Below are 20,686 nucleotides of genomic sequence, written 5' to 3'. Positions count from 1 at the left end.
ATAAATCAATATAAGAATCAAACGAATATTCATATTTGAACTGTTTATAGTTCATAATGCATGATCAAAACCGAAAGTTTCTGTGATGACTGCCCTTGTACTGTTCACCATGTAACTTATTCACGGTAAGAATTTGTTCTCCATGTAAGAACTTGTTCGTTATGCTTCAGAAGATTGGAGACTGACGAAAATTAGGCTTGGGGTGGATTAATGATTATACATTGAGCATTGAGTCCCCTATACAGAATTTTCTGGTTGTTAACAACCATTTAATCAAAAAATAGGAGAGATGCCCTCACACAAATAAATAAATAAATAGATAGATAGATAGAAAATAAATAAATAAATAAATAAATAAATAAATAAATAAATAAATAAATAAGAAATGAATAAAATAAAGTACACACTTCCAATTGTAAAATAAGTAAGTAACCGGGATGTAATGTATAGCGTAAGGAATATAGTCAAAATATTGTGACAACTTGGTATGGTGATAGTTGGTACCTAGAATTATCATGTATATAAATGTTCAATCACTGTGTTGTACACCTGAAACTAATGTAATACTGTATGTCAACTACCCTTCAATAGAAAATAATTATCTATTTAAAAAAGCAGCTAGAGAGCCCTCCCCATCTATCACATGGCACAGATAGAATAAAAATAGAAAAATGGCAAAAAAAAAAGCAGCTAGAGAGAGAGAAAAATGATCACATGATCACATACAAAGGGAAACCCATCAGGCTATGTTCAGATTTCTCAACAGAAATCTGACAGGCCAAAGGGAGTGGCATGACATATTTAATGCAATGAAACAGAAATGCCTCAAACCAAGAGTACGCTACCCAGCAAGGTTATCATTTAAATTTGTAGAAGGGGTTAAACAATTTTCAGATAAGCAAAAGCTGAGAGAATTTTCCTCCCACAAACCACCTGCACAGTGCATTTTGGAGGGACTGCTATTGATGGAAGTATTCATAAGGCTAAATAGCTGTCATCAGAGGAAATAAAACCACAGTAAAGAAAGTAGAACAATTAATTACTAAGCAGATGCAAAATCAAATCAACTACCCCTAGAGTCAATCAAGGGATAGACAAAGAGTAGAGAATATGATACGTAATATATAAAGAATAGAGGAGGAAGAAAAAGGATGGGGGGGGGCAGGGAAGAACCTTTAGGGTGTGTTTTTAATAACATACTAAGTGGGTTAAATTAGACTATTACATAGTAAGGGAATTACCCTTGAACCTTAGGTAACCACGAATCTAAAGCTGGCAATGACAATAAGTACATTCCTTTCAATAATCAGCCTAAATGGAAATGGTCTGAATGCACCAATCAAAAGACATAGAGCCACGGAATGGATAAAAAAATAAGACCTGTCTATATGCTGCCTATAAGAGACTCACTTCAAACCCAAATATATATATACACAGACTGAAAGTAAAGGGAACATGCAACTAATAGGGAGAAAAAAGCAGGAGTAGCAGTATTTGTATCAGACAAAATAGACTTCAAAACAGAGAAAGTAACAAGAGACAAAGAAGGACATTACATAATGATAAAGGGGTTAGTCCAACAGGAGGATATAACTATTATAAATATCCATGCAGACAACAGAGGATCACTTACATAGGTGAAACAAATACTAACAGAATTAAAGGGAGAAAGAGCATGCAGTGCATTCATTTTATGAGACTTCAACACACCACTCACTCCAACGGACAGGTAAACCAGATAGAAAATAAGGAGACAGAGGCACTGTAGAAAATATTAGAACAGAAGGACCTAACGACCATCTACAGAAAACTCCATCCAAAAGGAACAGGATACACATTCTTCTCATGTGCCCATGGAACATTTTCAAGAATAAATCATATACTAGGCCACAAAAAGAGCCTCAGTAAATTTAAAAAGACTGAAATTATACCAACCAGTTTCTCAGATCACAAAGGTATGAAACTAGAAATAAATTACACAAAGAAAATGAAAAAGCCCAGAAACACATGGAGGCTTAATAACATGCTCCTAAATAATCAATGGATCAATGACTAAATAAAAACAGAGACCAAGCAATATATGGAGACAAATGACAACAATAATTCAACACCACAAAATCTGTGGGACATAGCAAAGCCCATAGAAAGAGGGAAGTATACAGCAGTACAGGTCTACCTAAGGAAAGGACAATCCCAAATGAACAGTCTAAACTCACAATTAACGAAAATAGAAAAAGAACAAATGAGGCCCAAAGTCAGTAGAAGAGGGGACATAATAAAAATCAGAGCAGAAATAAATAAATTGAGAAGAATAAAAAAATAGAAACAATCAATGAAAGCAGGAGCTGGTTCTTTGAGAAAAAAACCAAATAGATAAACCCATAGCAAGACTTATCAAGAAAAAAGAGAGTCTACAAACATAAACAGAATCAGAAAGAGAAAGGAAAAATCACTACAGACACCACAGAAATACAAAGAATGATGACAGAATACCATGAAAAAGTATATGCTAACAAACTGGATAACGTATAAGAAATGGACAACTTTCTAGAAAAATACAACCTTCCAAAGCTGACCCAGGCAGAAACAGAAAATCTGAATAGACCAATTACCAGCCAGGAAATTGAACTGGTAATCAAAAAACTACCTAAGAACAAAATGCTTGGACCACTGCTGAATTTTATCAAATATTTACTGAAGACCTAATACCCATCCCCCTTAAAGTTTTCCAAAAAGTAGAAGAGGAAGGAATACTACCAAACTCATTCTACGAGGCCAACATCACTCTAATACCAAAACCAGGCAAAGATACCACAAAAAATATAAAATTACACAGCAATATCCCTGATGAGCAAAGATGCAAAAATACTGAAGAAAATATTAGCAAACTGACTTCAAAAATACATACAAAAATCATCCATCATGATCAAGTGGGATTCATCCCAGGGATGCAAAGATGGTACAACATTCGAAAATCCATCAACATCATCCACCACATCGACAAAAAGGACAAAAACCACATGATCATTTCCATAGATACAGAAAAAGCATTCGACAAAATTCAACATCCATTCATGATTAAAAACCCTCAAAACAAAATGGGTACACAGGGCAAGTACCTCAACATCATAAAGGCCATATATGACAAACCCACAGCCAACATTAAACTTAACAGCGAAAAGCTGAAAGCTTTTCCTCTAAGATCAGGAACAAGACAAGGATGCCACCTCTCCCCACTTGTATTTATTTATTTAAATTTTTATTTTTTATTAAGGTATTATTGACATACATGAAGTTTCATATGAAAAAAACAGTCTGGTTACTACATTTACTCATATTATCAAGTCCTACCCATACCCTATTGCAGTAACTGTCCATCACTGTAGTAAGATGCCACAGATTCACTATTTGCCTTCTCTGTGCTACACTGCTCTCCCCGTGACCCCTCACACCATGCGTACGAAACATAATACCCATCAATTCCCATCTCCTTCCCTCCTGACCCACCCTCCCACACCTATTCCTTTTGGTAACTGCTAGTCCCTTCTTGGAGTCTATGAATCTGCTGCTGTTTTGTTCCTTCAGTTTTGCCTCATTATTATACTCCGCAAATGAGGGAAATCATTTGGCACTTGTCTTTTTCTGCCTGATTTATTTCACTGAGCGTAATATCCTATACCTCAATCCATGCTGTTGCAAATGGTAGGATTTATGCAAGAGATTCATGCAACAGAATGACACTGGATTATTGTTTAACCCTATACACAAAAGTAAATTCGAAATGGATCAAAGACCTGAATGTAAGTCAAGAAACATGAAACTCTTACAAGACAACATAGGTAAGAATCTCCTGAAAATAAAGATGAACAACTTCTTCCTGAATGCATCTCCAGGAGTAAGGGATAAAAAAGCAAAAATGAACACATGGGAATACATCAAACTAAAAAGCTTCTGTACAGCAAAGGACACAATCAGTAGAACAAAAAGGCATCCTACAGTATGGGAGAATATATTCATAAATGACGTACCTGACAAAGGGTTAACATCCAAAATATATTAAGAACTCACAAGCCTCAACACCCATAAAGCAAATAACCAGATTAAAAAATGGGCAGAGGATATGAAGAGACAATTCTCCAAAGAAGAAATTCAGATGGCCAACAGACAGATGAAAAGATGCTCCACATCACTAATCATCAGGGAAATGCAAATTAAAACCACAATGAGTTATCACATCATACCAGTAAGAATGGCCAGCATCGAAAAGACTATGAACAACCAATACTGGTGAGGTTGCGGACAAAGAGGAACCCCTCCTACACTGTTGGTGGGAATGCAAGCTAGTTCAACCATTGTGGAAAGCAATATGGACGTACCTCAAAAAACTAAAAATAGAAATACCCCTTGACCCGGGAATCCCACTCCTTGGAATTTACTCAAACAATACAAGTTCTTAGATTCAAAAAGACATATGCACCCCTATGTTTATCACAGCACTATTTACAATAGCCAAGAAATGGAAGCAACTTAAGTGTCCATCAGTAGATGAATGGATAAAGAAGAGGTGGTACATATACACAATGGAATATTATTCAGCCATAAGAAGAAAACAAATCCTACCATTTGCCACAGCATGGATGGAGCTAGAGGGTATTACGCTCAGTGAAATGAGCCAGGCAGAAAAAGACAAGTATCAAATGATTTCACTCATCTGTGAAGTATAGACAAACAAATAAAAAAACTGAAGGAACAAAACAGCAGCAGACTCACAGAACCCAAGAATGGACTAACAGTTACCAAAGGGAACAGGACTGGGGACGATGGGTGGGAAGGGAGGGATAAGGGGGCATTACTATTAGCTGACATGATGTACGGGGGCATGGGGAGGGCTGTACAACACAGAGAAGACAAGTAGTGATTCTAGAGCATCTTACTACGCTGCTGGACAGTGACTATAATGGGGTATGTGGCGGGGGGGACTTGATGATGGGTGGAGTCTAGTAAACATAATGTTGCTCACGTAATTGTAGATTAAGGATACCAAAAAAAAAAAAAAAACTGGACCACTACATGGAAGAGAATGAAACTGGATTATTGTCTAACCCCATACACACAAAGAAACTTGAAATGGATCAAAGACCTGAATGTAAGTCATGAAAACATAAAGCTCTTAGAAAACATAGGCAAAAATCTACTGAATATAAACATGAGCAACTTTTTCCTGAATGCATCCCTTGGGCATGGGAAACAAAGTAAAAAATGAACAAGTGGAACTACATCATGCTAAAAAGCTGCACAGCATAGGACACCATCAACAGAACAAAAAGGCATCCTAAAGTATGGCAGAATATATTTGTAAATGACATATCCGACAACGGGTTAACATCCAAAATATATAAAGAAGTCAGGCACCTCAACACCCAAAAAGCAAATAAACCGATTAAAAAATGGGTGGAGGGTATTAACAGACACACTTCTCCAAAGATGAAATTCAGATGGCCAGCAAGCACAGGAAAAGATGCTCCACATCGCTAATCATTAGAGAAATGCAAATTAAACTGCATGAGATATCACCTCACACCAGTTAGGATGGCTACCATCCAAAAGACAAACAACAACAAATGCTGGCAAGGATGCAGAGAAAGGGGAACCCTCCTACACTGCTGGTGGGAATGTAAACTAGTTCAACTATTGTGGAAAGCAGTATGGAGGTTTCCCAAAAAACTAAAAATAGAAGTATCATTTGACCCAGGAATTCCACTCCTAGGAATTTACCCTAGGAATGCAGCAGCCCAGTTTCAAAGACATATGCACCCCTATGTTTATTGCAACACTGTTTACAATAGCCAAGAAATGGAAGCAACCTAAATGTCCATCAGTAGATGAACGGATAAAGAAGATGTGGTACATATACACAATGGAGTATTATTCAGCCGTAAGAAGAAAACAAATCCTACCATTTGCAACAACATGGATGGAAGTAGAGGGTATTATGCTCAGTGAAATAAGCCAGGCAGAGAAAGACAAATACCAAATGATTTCACTCATACGTGGAGTATAAGAACAAAGAAAAACTGAAGGAACAAAATAGCAGTAGACTCACAGAACCCAAGAATGGACTAACAGTTGCCAATGGGAATGGGACTGGGGGGTGGCGGTGGGAAGGGAGGTAGAAGGGAAATAAGTGGCATTACGATTAGCACACATAATGTATGGGAGGTCACAGGGAAGGCACTATAGCACAGAGAAGTAGTGACTCTATAGCATCTTACGCTGATGGACAGTGACTGTAATAGGGTATGTGGTGGGGACTTGAGAATGTGGGGAATCTAATAAGCACAATGTTGCTCATGTAACTGTATATTAATAATACCAAAATTTAAAAAAAGAAAGCTTAAAAAAAGAAGCTATACAGTCACCCATAAACTCAAAATAGTCCGTAAATTGACAATATTTGAATTCATAGATACAGAGCCCAATGTATAGGTAATGATAATGATTTCCTTAGAGACCAAATCATTCTCCTGATCAGAGATGAGCTACCCACATATCATACTAATCTATCAGCTCTCACCAACTTCACAGATTTGTTCCACTGCTCAGCAAGAAAACACCTTTCTTTAGATCACGCAAGAAGGGTCCCTTCCTTGGGCTTCACAATTTAGAGGGTCTGGTCTCTCTGCCATGCCAGTTCTCAGAGCCCAAAGAATGTATTACCCTTCCTCTCTTCTAGAACATGCACCATGTACTCAGAGACTCTAAAACGGTTTTACACACACTTGCAGAGCCAGCCTAGGTCTATTTCCTGGGTTTGTTCTCTCAAGGAACTCCTTGTACCACAAGAATAGATTTATTGCCTGTATGTACATGCTTAGGCCAAAAAAGATGGAGAGAGGGAGGTGGAGGTTGGGTATATAGGGTAAGAAGTCCACATGTGCTCATAAGGCCCCACAAGGTGCAGGATGGAACAAGGGGTGGAAAAAGAATTTCCATGGCCCACTTCTGCCATACTCTGGACACAACTTTTACATATTCTGACGTATAACATGAGAGCTTCAATTTGTACTCATTCCATGTAACCCACAAATATTTGGGGCAAGCCTGATAAAAACGAGTTAAGAAACAGTTCAATTAGAAAAAGAAGAATAAAAAGGAAATGAGATCAGGAAATGTCTTTCAGACCATGCAACAAACAGCTATGTGGACTCTATATCTGGGCCTCAGTTTGTACAACTATAAAATCTTTAATGATTGATTAATTTTTAAAGTTCCTTGTAGTTCTAAAAATTAAAAAATCCTTAAAACAAATAATCAGTATTAAACAACAAGCTGACTATAAAATTTATATAACACTTCCAAATTTGTTGTTACACTTACTAATAAAAAATGTCAAAAATACATCTCCATGTATCACAGATGAGGAAACTGCAAAGAAGGTAACTTGTCTAAAACTTGGTAGAGAGGGAGCAGGGTCAGGACATCAGTCCACCTCTCGTAACTCCAAATTCAGTGTTTTGCACACTTAATCAATGAAACTCACATCTGGAAACCTCCTCCAAGAGATTTACTGTTCAATCAACACTGGAACTGAGAAACAAATGACTGATGCCAAGAACAAAGATAAAGACTTTATAATTCCTCTCCTTCAGAGACAGCTCATTTGTCTGACAATAAGAATTCATTAATTTAACTTTCTAGTCATTATGGCTCAATTCAGTAAGAGATAGCCACATGAATAACATTAAGAAAGTGCTGAAAGCACATAATATAAAGGAACAGTCAACAGCATTTTTGCAAAATAAAATAAAGTAACACTTTGGAAATCAGATTATCTGATTAAAAAAATAGTACTGACCCCCACAGTACTACACTATCTAAGATGTCCATGGATTTAACTTAAAATTATATAAGATTATTTTATAATTATGTAAATATTAATAAAACAAGTAAAAACATTGGATTATGAACTACGAAATCATGACTGCTTTATCTTTTTTCCGTACCTACTTTTCTCAAATCTGTGTTCAAATTTTCTCAAATCTTGGTTTCTATAATTTATAATCTATAGTGCCTCAAGTCTGGTTTCTTTACTTATAAATTAGTATGCTGCCATTAACATTATAAGATTATTGAAGATAAAACGTGATGACATATAAAAAGTAACCATAAAGATGCATGGTATAGGACAGAGGCTTATTAACTAATTGTTGAATGAACGAAATATTTTTTTTCAATAACTGTTGAATTCATTTAAATCACTTAATATGCATTATCGAGAAATCTGAAACTGTAAGTTGCAAATGTCCCAACTCAATTCATTACACTCTAGATTCCTAGTGATTCCTAGCATGAGAAGCAGAGAGAAGAGACTGAACAGAAAAATTAGGATAAGATACTCAAACAGGATTTTAGTAAACAAGTCAGAGTCATAAAACAGGCCTTTGTTAATTCATTCTTTGTTTAAAGGAGTATCTTTTAATTGGCCTCATGGTTTGTGTTATGCAGAGTAATAATGGTCCCCAAAGAAATCAATTTCCTAATCTGTAAAATTTGTGAATATGTTAAATTACATGGCAAAGGGGAATTCAGATTGCAAATGAATTCTAAGTATAACCTAAGGCCTTAGTTATAGTTTAATTAGCAGTGTGAGGACACACACTTTTATTTCCATTTGGTAAATATGTAGTAATTGCTGACTCTTTCATAGGTATATGCTTAACTTTTTAAGAAATAACAAGAAGATTTTCCAAATATATATATACTTTTTACATTTCCCATAACAAGTGTGTGAGAGTTCCACTTGCTTCCGTATCGTTTACAACACATGGATGGTCAATCTTTTTAATTTTAGCCATTCTAATGGGTGGGTAGTGGTATCTTACTGTGATTTTAATTTGCATTTCCTTAATGATTCATAATACCTTTTCATGAGCTTATTGCCATCCACATATCTTTTCCAGTGAAGTTTCTGTTAAAATCTTTGCCTATTTAAAAATCTGAGTTGTCTTGTCATTGAGTTGCAATATTCTAGTCTGCCATTTCTTTTCTTAATAGTGTATTTTGAAGAGCAAATGTTCTTAACTTTGAAAAAATCCAGTTAAAAATTATCAATATCAGCAAAGTACAGAAAGGCACAGAAAACCTGTATTAGAGGAGATTAAAGAAACATAACAACTAAATGCAAAGCCTGACCCTTGACTGAATCCTGGATTTTAAACAAACAACTTTAAAGAATATTATTGGGATAATTTGAGGAATTTGAATTTGGATTGTACAATAGGTAGCATTGACTGGTAGTATGTTTTAAATTTCTTGACTGTGATAAAAACACAGCATTCTTGTAGGAGAATGTACCTTTCCTAAGGAAAGCCATGTTGACATATTTAGAGGTAAAGTGCCATGATATCCCATTATTGATGATGCTAAATTTTATTACTTAGTAAAAGAATCTTTTGTTAAAAATAAAATAGAGCGAGAAAGCAAACACAGCAAAAAATTAAGTTAGTGAGTCTGTGTGAATGGTATATAAATATTGATTGTATTAATTTTTAAATTTTTCTGTAAGTTTATAAACTATTTCCAAATAAAAGTTAGGGAAAAGATGATACTTTCAATACAAGTTTTTAATACTGGCATTTCTAATACTGCTTAAGCTTATTTGGATTATCTTTTTTCTTGCAAAATAACAAAAATAAAGATTTGCAGACCTAGCCTTAGAGGTCTCTATACTTAGCAGAGTATCTGATACAGCTCAATGAACATTGTTTCTGCTGCTGTTGATGAAAGGTAGTTTGGTGTGGTACGAAAGAGTGAATTTAGAACCAAGTTTCTGCTAAACAATTAGTAGCTATTTGATTTTAGACTTTCCCTCTTAAATCCTCAAATACCTGATCTGTAAATTCTCAGAAAGAATACCAACTAATATATACCCTAGGTGATTATTAAAAGACTCAGATAATGTAAGTAAAACCATTTTTTAAATATACTATGCAAGTGTCACTACTATTTCTATCTCTCACTACACTCAATGTTTACCATATTAATTTAAAAAAAATTAGTCCTAAGTATCTTACTTTCATTTGAGGTATTTAGAGAAAAAAAAAGAAAATTTATCTAGCAATACAATCTTGTAGTATAACATATCTCCCAGTAACTAGTGTTTTTTGAGAGAAGAAAATAGTGCTCCAAGTTGAGTCACATGACAGTTTTATAATAATTTTGCAAGAGTTTATAATATAATAAATTTAAGTAGATTAAAAGCTTAAAAGAAAAGGACCTTTCTTGACTCTGTCTTTACAAAAGCAACTGGACCCAAACAGCAGTGTATTACAAGCAATTAACAAATTATAATATGTATATGAAGAATCAAATACTTACAGATTGCTAAAACATCATGAAACAGAACTAATTAAGGAACTTAGGGGAGCACTTTCTTTTAATAGGATGGGTCCAGAAAATTAATTTTTGTTTGTAAATTACTCACTCCAAATCACTTAGCTGGAGGGCTAAGGGAAAATGCTGGAAACTACTGTCAACTGATATTGAATAAAAAATTAAAACAAATCTGAAATTACAATATAGATCAATAGGGGAAAGTATAACTTCATTTTCAGTTTGAGTTCTTCAAAGGCAAAGGACAGTATCCTGTTCATTTTTGCAACCTCAGTGCCCAGTATAATCTCTTATGCCTGGTAAACATCTAGTAAACACTTAACAAATAAAAGCAGTAAAAATGTAACATTTCCAAAACAGATGTTATATAAATTTAGTCATTCACAGATATATAATTTGTATATATAATAAATACAATTAGGGCAATTAGGGTGTATTTTTTTAACACTAAAGATAGAGTTAAAAACTTAATACACATTAAAACTGCATACACCAAAACAAAATGAATATATATTTTTCATTTTCATTTCATGAATATATACTTTCATTTCCTAATGAATATATATTTTTCAATTTGAGATAACCAAACTTGGTTATAACTGGATTTTACAACATACCACATTCAATGAAAGTGTCTGACCATAGTGTGGTATCACTTTTATTTCTGATCACCCTAAAATAACTATGTTGTACACTTGAAACCAAAACAATATTGTATGTCAACTATACTTAAATAAAAAAATACAAAAGGCCAGGAAAACAAACAACAAACACTATAGAGTTTACACTACAAAAGGAATCTGCTAATTAGTTTTGTGGCAGCAAGAAAGCAAGACCACTTCAGTACTTTTTATATGAGGATAGAGTAAAATCTTATGCTTTAAAATTCTTTTTTCATAAACTGGTCAATATAAACTTGTACTGTTTTAAAGTACAGAAATATAAATCCATTAGGAAAAAAAACCTTACTTAAAGATGTCCTCCTCTCATAATTTATAAGGTATTGCTTATATAACAAATGTGTAAGGTATTGTTTGTATAGTTGACCACAGCAAATTACCAGATTTAACTAAAAACCACAGTCCAAGCTTTCTAATAATACACCATCTCTTCCCATAAATATTTCCATATTATGCTATCATTTCCATACCATGTTGTATTAAAATATTTCCTTAATTTAAAATCATTTCAGTCCAATACCCAAAGAAACCTGATCACCTGTATTTAAGTATTTCAAAACAACTCTGTATTAATTTTATCATAATAGGAATCAAGTTGGAGAGCTTAGTAACCCCTAACACTTTATTTTCAATTACAGACATTAATAATGGTAAGTAAATGACTGAGTAATTCTAATGTATTTGGGAGTGCATCTCATCAATAAAATTAAATGCAACAAAGTTCTATTAGACCTACTTTGAAGTTTGGCTTGAATCTCATGCTCTTCACATACTGCACTAATCCACAAATTTCTCACCAACAGCTAGCTGCCTCTTCCCCATCCCAAGAATTCACTTCTTGTTCGCCTCACCCTTACGTATGCATGTTAGAGGGCAACAGCCTTAGAGCTACTCTGAACTACTGGAGTTTCGGTGATTCTTGGCAGGAAGCACAGAGCTCTACTCTTCTATAACATAGTACACAGTTTAATACTTAAGACCATATTTTTGAGCTAACTAACATTCTACAAACTTCCCAGTTCAAATAGAGCATTTTAATCTAGAAGATTTGACAAATGTCAAAACTAAAAATTAGTCCATTTTAATTGAAAAACACAAAAGGGACATTTCTCTACAGAAATGCTATTTTGTTTTAGCTTAGACAACTAAGAACTGCGAGATTTCTCATAAGCAATGGCATGCCAAATGCATAATGATTTAAATAAATTTTGAGAAATAGAGGGATAGCACATTATAAGAGTTTTAATTATTCAAAGGGGGCAATCTCAATATTAGGTAGTTTTTTCTCTTCTTTTTGTCTAGGGCATAAGTAGAGTGACAAGTCTTTTAATTGTTCAGGTATCTGGTTTTTTTGTCTTAGGAAAATTTACCACTGTAAAACAAAAACTAGCTATGAGTTTGGGATCCTCCTGGTTCAGTGGTTATGAACAAAGAAGAGCAAATCCCTTGCTGTAGTTTTACATATGTTTTCCTCTTTTTAGTAATAATTTTACTTAACCACCAAGTTAGCTGTGTTTATGCTTAAGGTAATTTTCAAATACTTAATGTATTCTAATAGATTCTTATTTAGTGAGCGTAATTCGTGTAAGTGCAGCAATAGCATTACTAATTTGAACATACAAGACCTCCCTACAAAATCTAAGATTTTATCCTTTCCTAACTGAACATTCTACTACCATCACCATCACCCTCTGGGAAAAAAAGAGCCATATAATTAAAGGTTTTGATACTTAACAGAATACATTTCAACTATCTGGAAAATTTATTCATCTATAATAAATTCCCTAACATTATTGAATAGCACAGACCTTGCCATATTTCTTTACTTTTTTTCATTATTTGTAACTGCCTCCCAGGGACTTAAACAGGCAATATGAATGATATGTCCTACAATGAAACCCCAAACTACAACCACAGAATCTTTAGAGTTGAAAAGAACCTACCAATTTAATCCTTTCCACCCACTATAGGAATTCCATCTGTGACACATCTGAACCATTCCATTACTTACTTTAAGTCAAAGAGCTTCATTCCAAACATCTTTCTATCTACAGGATAAATGCTTTTCTGTGACTTCCACTTAGTAGGACTAATTCTGACCTCTAAAGTCCTTCAAATGTTTAAAGATAATGATCAGGTTTACCTTTAGGGTATTTGCTATCATCTTAAACACACAGTCTTAGAAAAGAATGTCCAAAACATTTTTGGAAGCAATAGCTATTTCAGTTTACTTTTTTTGTTTAGGGGTTCTTTTGTCCTCTGGTAATGGACAAACTATTTGCCAAAAAAGCCAGAAAACATGAGATACACGGTCTTGTCCACTTAAAGGTTCTAAAGCAAGTTTTTGCCTCAACAGTAAGGTAGATTTTTGAAGGTGGGGGATGGAAGGGCCCTCAGTGTAAGGAGAAATCATTTAGTACAGTATTTTATTGTTATATATTACAATGCCTTAACACACTCTGAAGTAAAATGAAAGTGGTCAAGACTGCATATAATGGAGTCAAATTCGATTTGAATCCAGAATGGCCACTGGCTGTCTCCACACTCGCTGTGTGACTTTGAGTATATCACTTAACTTCTCTGTACCTCAATTTCCTCCCATGGAAATTGAAGGAAATAACTGTATCCAAATAACAGGATTATTTTAAGTGTGTTAATTAACTTAAGCATTTAGAACAGTGCTTGGCACAAAGTCAGTGCTATGTGTTATTATAATTTTTGCTGTTACTATGCACCTACTTTAAATTGAATATTATGGCAATATATGCAATAAAAATAGATATTTTAACTACCTTGATTCAAATTTTTCCAGATCTCCATTAGAACCTTACTTTTATATGATACTTTAGCAACCTTACAATGGCAAACTATTCAGCCACTCAAATTCATTTTAAGAAAAATGTTTAATGATAATGAAAGATGTCTATAATATGTTAATCAGGTCAAAAAAGGAAGTTGCCAAACAGCATAAACTATATGATCCAAATTTTGTTTCTTAAAAATGTAAAAATATGTAAGTGGAGGACAGGGGAGAGACAGACAACAGATGTCACTGGAAACTTATACAACAAAATGTCAAAAGAAGTATCTTTTGGTAGTGTTATTGCAGGTAACTTAATTTTCAAGTGTTTGTTTTCTATATGTTCCAATTTTTAAATACTAACCATGTATTAATTGTTTTAATGAGAAAAAAATCCAGTATTTTAAAATGTGCTTTACATAGGCTGTTCAAATCTGTCTTTCTGTTTTCTTAATTTTTAAAGCTTATAAGTAATGTAAGTTTCTCTACCTTCAGGAAAAAAGTAAAACAAAATTCAAGGTAGTAAGTAAAGTAATAAATTTATCAGAACACAAAAGTCAACATGGAATTCTGTATAATTATGTACATCCTAAAATTCTATTTTCTGCTGCCTGCTATTTCAGCTATCCCATATATTTTTCACTGTTAGAGAACTTCTACATTAAATTTAATTTACATTGTGAGACCATGCAATGCTCCATGTTATTTCAATTTTAACAAAGACAAAAATGAAAGGTTTTGTTACAAAATAGGAGAAAGTTTTGTCATGAGAATAAAAAAATATATAGTACTCTCTCACAACTCCTTTGCTCTAATGAGATGAAAATAAAATAGTATTTTCTCTATGACGTTCTGCAAGTGCTTACATTTAGAAATACTTGCTGTAGCTTCTCACCTTTTTTTCTATTGTCTAGTGATAAAATTCTAGAGTCAGTTATGTATATAAGAAATGTCATCAGCACTGTTTTTAAAGACTGACACAGACTTCAGGTTGCTTACTTTAAGACATTTGAAATTATAACCACAACCATCCCACCCTCAGTTGGGGAATAAGAAAAAGCAAGGCTTAGAAATATTCTTTATACAGCCAACATTCTCACTGAAGCTTTCTAGAGTCCTAAATAGTGCCAATGAGGATTTTCACAGGAGATAAAAGGTATCTTGTTTTGACTACAACAAAATGTACCTTATTTTTAATAAACAAAATTACATCACTTAATCATTTTTTAATCTCTTAGCTTCTATACATATTTACCAATAGTCAAAAAGGAAATTATTGCAATTAAGAGTTATAAAAACCTAAGAAAAAATTTCTTTCCATACAACCTAGGAATACACCATAATAATTTAAGAATTCCTTATTAATATAGCATTTTGGCTATGTAGTAACAATAACAATCTGGAACATGCCAAAATTACATAGGCAAAAAACTTTTAAGCTGTCAAAATTTGTTATAAATTACACATATGAAATCATTTGAATTTCACCTATTTAGAGTGACATAATAACTCAGTATATATAAAATCTATAAGCAATCCATAAGTCAAAATCATAATAGTAATCACCTATCGTCTCTACCAATCCATCTCTATTCTTCATCCCCACAATCAGCAACTCCAGAATATTACTCTTAACAGTAAGAAATAATAGGAAACTTGAGAACTTTCAAAGAAGTATTTCAGATTGCCCTTTATCAGCACTTGAATATGTCACAAAAAGAACAGGTTGGCAAAACAAAACAAACTCAGACAAAAAAGTGAGAAGATTTAAATAAAGCCTGATGAGTTTATCAGTATAGAATATGATTTATTAAAAGTTGCTTACGATGGATTGGAAAACAATTTCTCTCAGCTAGTACTACCCATTTGGTAATATTAGGAACTACTTATTTATAATTACCTTCCAATCATTTCAAATCTATAAAAGGGAGTCTTTACTGCTTTGTAAAGCCAACAGAACATGCTTAGTAAAAACATGAATTAAAAACAAAACAAAACTAAAATGATGACAAAGCCTTAGAAAAATAAAATTCAGAAAAGTAATGTTAACAAACTTCAGACTTCATAACTTCAATTATATACTAGACAAAATGATTAGTCAAACTAGTCAGAAATTCACCTATACAGTAAATAGATGACCCTCGGTTCAAATCAGGTGTTTCCTAGGGTCCTTCTAATTAAGATATGTGATCTTCCAGTAGAGGGAGCAAAATCATAACATTCTATGCAGACCACAAGAAGGGGAGGGGAAGGTTTACAAAATGCCTTAAAGTATCTTAAAATCAATTTTGACGTTTCAAAAGAAATACTGAAAATAGTATTTGAAACAGAACTAAAATCAACCCAAATAAAAGATAAAGATTTTATCTTTTTCAAACATTTCAAGACTTTGAAATGAAAAAATGGTCCCTAAATATTTAATTTCAAGAAATATGGTATATTTCATTGTCTACCAAATCTCACAGGTAACCAAGGTATTGAAGCATTTTACAAATCCTTAATTTAATAAGATTTCAGAAAAATATAAGATATTACATTAAATACAATTTTTATTATAAAAGTAGTATTTTACCATGAAAAGAACAGAGAGTGAATTACAATTAATTATACTACCCTAAACATATTTTCATACTGCTATGAAAAGAAAACATAATTACAATAATGTTTACTAAGTGCTTACTATACCCTAGGCACAGTTCTAAGCACTTTTACATTATAACTCTTTTCATCTTTACCAAAGCCCTATTAGGTAGATACCTAATATAGCCTATTAGGTATATAATAAAAATTATACAACTAGCTAAAAGCCACGCATCTAATATGTAACAGGAGCCAAGAGCTAAAACCCAAGTAGTCTGATACCAAAGCCCAAACTGTTAATCATTTCACTGTGATCATAATTTTGAATTATGCTTTTCCCGTCAGTAACATATTCCCAGTGTTGATCTTCAGGTCTTTTCAATGCCTATAACAGTTTGTCATGGGTATGATAACAAATTATACTCTTTCCAGTTGTCCCTTATAGATAAAATAATATAAATATTTTTGGATATATTACTTTTGCTATTTGGGGATTACTATAATAAAGTATTTTTATATCCCAAAATACCACGACCAAATTGTTTTCCAATATATTTGTATCAATTAACAAAGCTATGTAAGCTCCAATTTCACCATAAATTTGCCATCATTAATATTAAAATTTTTTTCCTAACAGGTAAACAGGAAACCACACTGCAAATTTAATCATTAAGGTTGCATATTATTCTGAATGTTGTGTTTACAAATTCAATTTCATCTTTTGTGAATTTCAGCTCATATGCTTTATCTAGTTATCAACTAAGATCTTAAGTTTATCAATTTATATGAGCTTTTTAGAGCAATACTAACTCTATGCTCATCATATTTGCAAAAAATGTTCCTATTGTTTCCCTTACTTAAGTTTTTGCTTTTGATAATAGATCTTTTAAAGACAATCAAAATTCAGTTACAAAGAAGTTCTTAAAAACTTACAATTTTCTAAATATAGAAATAGTCTACTGCTTTGGGTGCATCAATGAATCATTTCCACAATATAAAACCAATGGAAACCTATGCCCAAATATACATATTAGCAGAATTGCTGAAAATCTTGAATGTCTCATGTAAAATTAACTCAAAGAGTAAAAGCTGACCCTACCAAAACACCAAAATAAAAGATACATACCTGTCTCTGTAAGTACAGGCGATTTCTGTCATGAAAATGTTGATGATTAGGAAGTGATGAATGCCAAGTCCGAGCCTGACCATGTAACTGAGTTTGAGCCAAATCAGAAGGCCGCGTTACAAGATGCGAAGTAAACTGCCGATCAAGGTCATGATCTAAAACATGACTTGAATTATCTTGCCCAAATGTTGACTCATCAAATTGGGGCAGGAGATCCTCCTGAAGGAGGTCCTCTGGATCAAGTCCTGTGAATGGCTCAGTTTGAGATTCTACCTGATGAAGTAAATTCTCTTCTAAAGATGAAAAGCCATTAGTTTCTACATGATCACTGAAATGGCCCATTTGGCTTCCTGAATCAACAGGATCTGGGAAGTTCATGTGCACAGGAGATAATTTTGAATTGCTGTAATTACCCTGAGGATGTGATGAATGCAACATTTGAAAATTATTTGAATTGAGTGACGTATTGGGATTTAGCATAGGCTGAGTGGATTCTTGCTTCATTCCCCTACGAAGTGAAAAGGAATTACTTCCAGGAAAATCAGGTAAAGTCTGATTTGTATGATTAGGTCCAAGAACTGCAGAGGGCTGGAGGAGACTATTTGGTGATACATGATTACTGGAAAAGGAATAGTGGGAAGAAAACTGCTGTGAATTACTGACAGAACAAGAAGTCATATTTGGAGAAGGTCCATTAAAATTTCCTTCCTGACGACTGCCACACTTGAGGAAGTGTACTGAAGGATTTGGCGTCTGCGAAAACTGCTGCCTCGAAAGAGACTGTTGTGAAGTAGATGCATTAGAAATTTGTGGCGGGTGGTTAACACTGACTCTGTGTGGACCAGAAACATTAACATCCATAAAATTTTTAGACTGGCCTAGAGAACTATGCCCTGGGTTAAGATTATTTCGGTTTTGTTGTGAGTGAAGTGAAGTGCACTGTGTTTGTTGTTCATTGGCCTGAAATGAGGCAAAATCATGGTGTGCCACAAAGCTTTTACTGTGATGCATAGAGTGAGAATGTCCTTGTTGGTGAAAAGGAGACCTATTTTGATTTGAAATGCTAGTAGCTGTCTGATGGCCCCACATTGGACTACCATCTCCTACATCTGGAAACAAACCATTGGGTTGGTTTTGGGGGTGGACTGGAGAACAATTAAACTGAGGGTGTGGAGATAACACATGTTCAGCTGGGCTACCAAAAGACTGATTAACTGGATGAAATTTCATTGAATCAAACTGATTTAACTGCTCATAATCAGTCATTTTCTGATGTGTTGGAGTACCCTGAACATGGTTCAGTGAGTCTATGTGCAAAGGTTCAAATTCTGCACCCAAGTTCAATTCATCGACTAGTGAAACAGGTCCTGGTTGTACAAATGCATCATCTGACAAACCTTCTAAGGTTTCACCAAAAAGATTGGCATCATCAAAAAAGTCCATCATTGGATCTGTCATCTTGGAAAATTCAGGAACAATCTGGGCTGTTCACTCCAAATAGACTATACTCAGCTTCTTTGTAATAGGTATTACCGGATCATTTCCAAAGGTCATCAACTAATCCAAAACAGGTCAACGTTCATTATTGCTCTAGATAATGACATGTCATGAAGTGTCGGAATCCTAGAGAAATAAAAAAAGCGATTAAAGCTTAATAATGAGTAGTCATCAAAGTTCTACAAACAAAGCTTACATATAACTTAAAAACAAAATCTCAGTGTATTGTACTTTTTGGTAGGGTAACTCAATGCAAATAGCTAATATTCTCCACAAGGAAAAAAAGTGCTGGTGCAGGGGACATGACTATATAGATTTAAAATGAAGGCAATTTCTTTCATTTGTTTTGAAGTTCATATATTAGGATGACAGAATGTAAAGTAAACTTGAGAATGGTATGCCACAATCTCTCCCATACCATGAAGTGGCCATCACTCCCCAGAAGCTGTGGCATGTATAAAACAGATGTATTACACTTCATAGTTATGTCTTGTTAAGATAGCTGACTTAAAGTCCTCTGATAAGTGTCATGATCTTCTGCTCTAGATCTCTTGAACAGATAAATCTATTACTTCATACGGTATATGTGAAAATGCATCAAGAAGAAGAATATGAGGTCATGACAAGCTGGACCAAAAAGAGACCAGTTAGCCATCTAGTCATCTGACAGAAAACAGACATGTGGTATGTTGGGAATGAATGTCCCAACATATTGCTACCATGGTCCTTTTGCTCATCTACCACATTAGATAAGCCCTCCTAGCAGCCAACTGATTTAAACATCTGTGCAGTAAAAGCAAGCACCTTTGTACAGTTATACAGTCATTATTCTGTGCTGAAGCATATCTCCCTAAATCATTTGAAATACATAAGTTGCTTATTTTATTTACTAAACTGTGTAAATGTGTACTGATAATAAAGCTGAGGCAGAAACAAACAGTAGCTTGAGCTAAGCAATAATTAAGTTTTCAGATAGCCTCAAGAAAATACTATTTATAAGCATGTGCATATACACACAAAAAAATTTATGTGTGGAAAGGATCTAATAGGTTACTAATATGCAAAAATAGCTGGCCAATTTTTTTTTAGGCTTCTACTATTGTAACACACATTTTAACAACTGTTTATGGTTCTGTGCCCCACCCCCAACTGTCTTGAACAGAAATCACAAAAGAGGGTTCCTGCTTTTCTAAGTATTAGTTTATTTAAAAATTAACACAGGCCTAAGAAGCTTTACCAGAACTTCTATTTTGAGAGGTCCATTTTAGGAAAAATAAATTTTCTAAACAAAATATCTTCTATTTAAATGCAGAAATATTTCTGAAAAATTCTGAGACATAAAAACCACCTAATTGTATATTAATTTTTAACTAGAAATTAACTTACTACTAATGACATCGGTAGCTAAGTGTTTTAACACATATATGATTTTAGAAAAAGTAAAATACAGAAATAAAGAAAAAATTATTTTCCCAGCCTTTATAACTGTGACACCAAGCAGATAGAGGGCTATGTGTTCTGAACTAAATAAAACCATTAAGTAAAAAAATATAAGGTGGTTAAATCACTTCCCTAGAACAAATTCAACTTTAGACTTTAGAATAGGAAGTG

The 20,686-nt window shown here is 33.7% G+C and overlaps 1 protein-coding gene across 7 annotated transcripts in view; it reads right to left on the bottom strand.

Moving 5' to 3' along the window:
* The window catches only part of CHD9 (chromodomain helicase DNA binding protein 9), a 236,065-nt gene that overhangs the window by 183,530 nt on the left and 31,849 nt on the right, over window positions 1-20,686 (bottom strand). For all 7 annotated transcript variants that reach the window (XM_073225725.1, XM_073225723.1, XM_073225719.1 and 4 more), the window contains exon 2: window positions 17,579-19,201. In XM_073225725.1, coding sequence (XP_073081826.1) covers window positions 17,579-19,036 — 1,458 coding nt within the window. In that variant the 5' untranslated portion in view covers window positions 19,037-19,201. The remainder of the gene's footprint in view (window positions 1-17,578; window positions 19,202-20,686) is intronic.

Source organism: Manis javanica, chromosome 17, assembly GCF_040802235.1.
Source record: "Manis javanica isolate MJ-LG chromosome 17, MJ_LKY, whole genome shotgun sequence".
In the NCBI taxonomy this organism is placed as follows: domain Eukaryota; kingdom Metazoa; phylum Chordata; class Mammalia; order Pholidota; family Manidae; genus Manis; species Manis javanica.
Note: the sequence above shows the minus strand (reverse complement) of the source record. Positions and strands in the feature narration are given on the sequence as shown.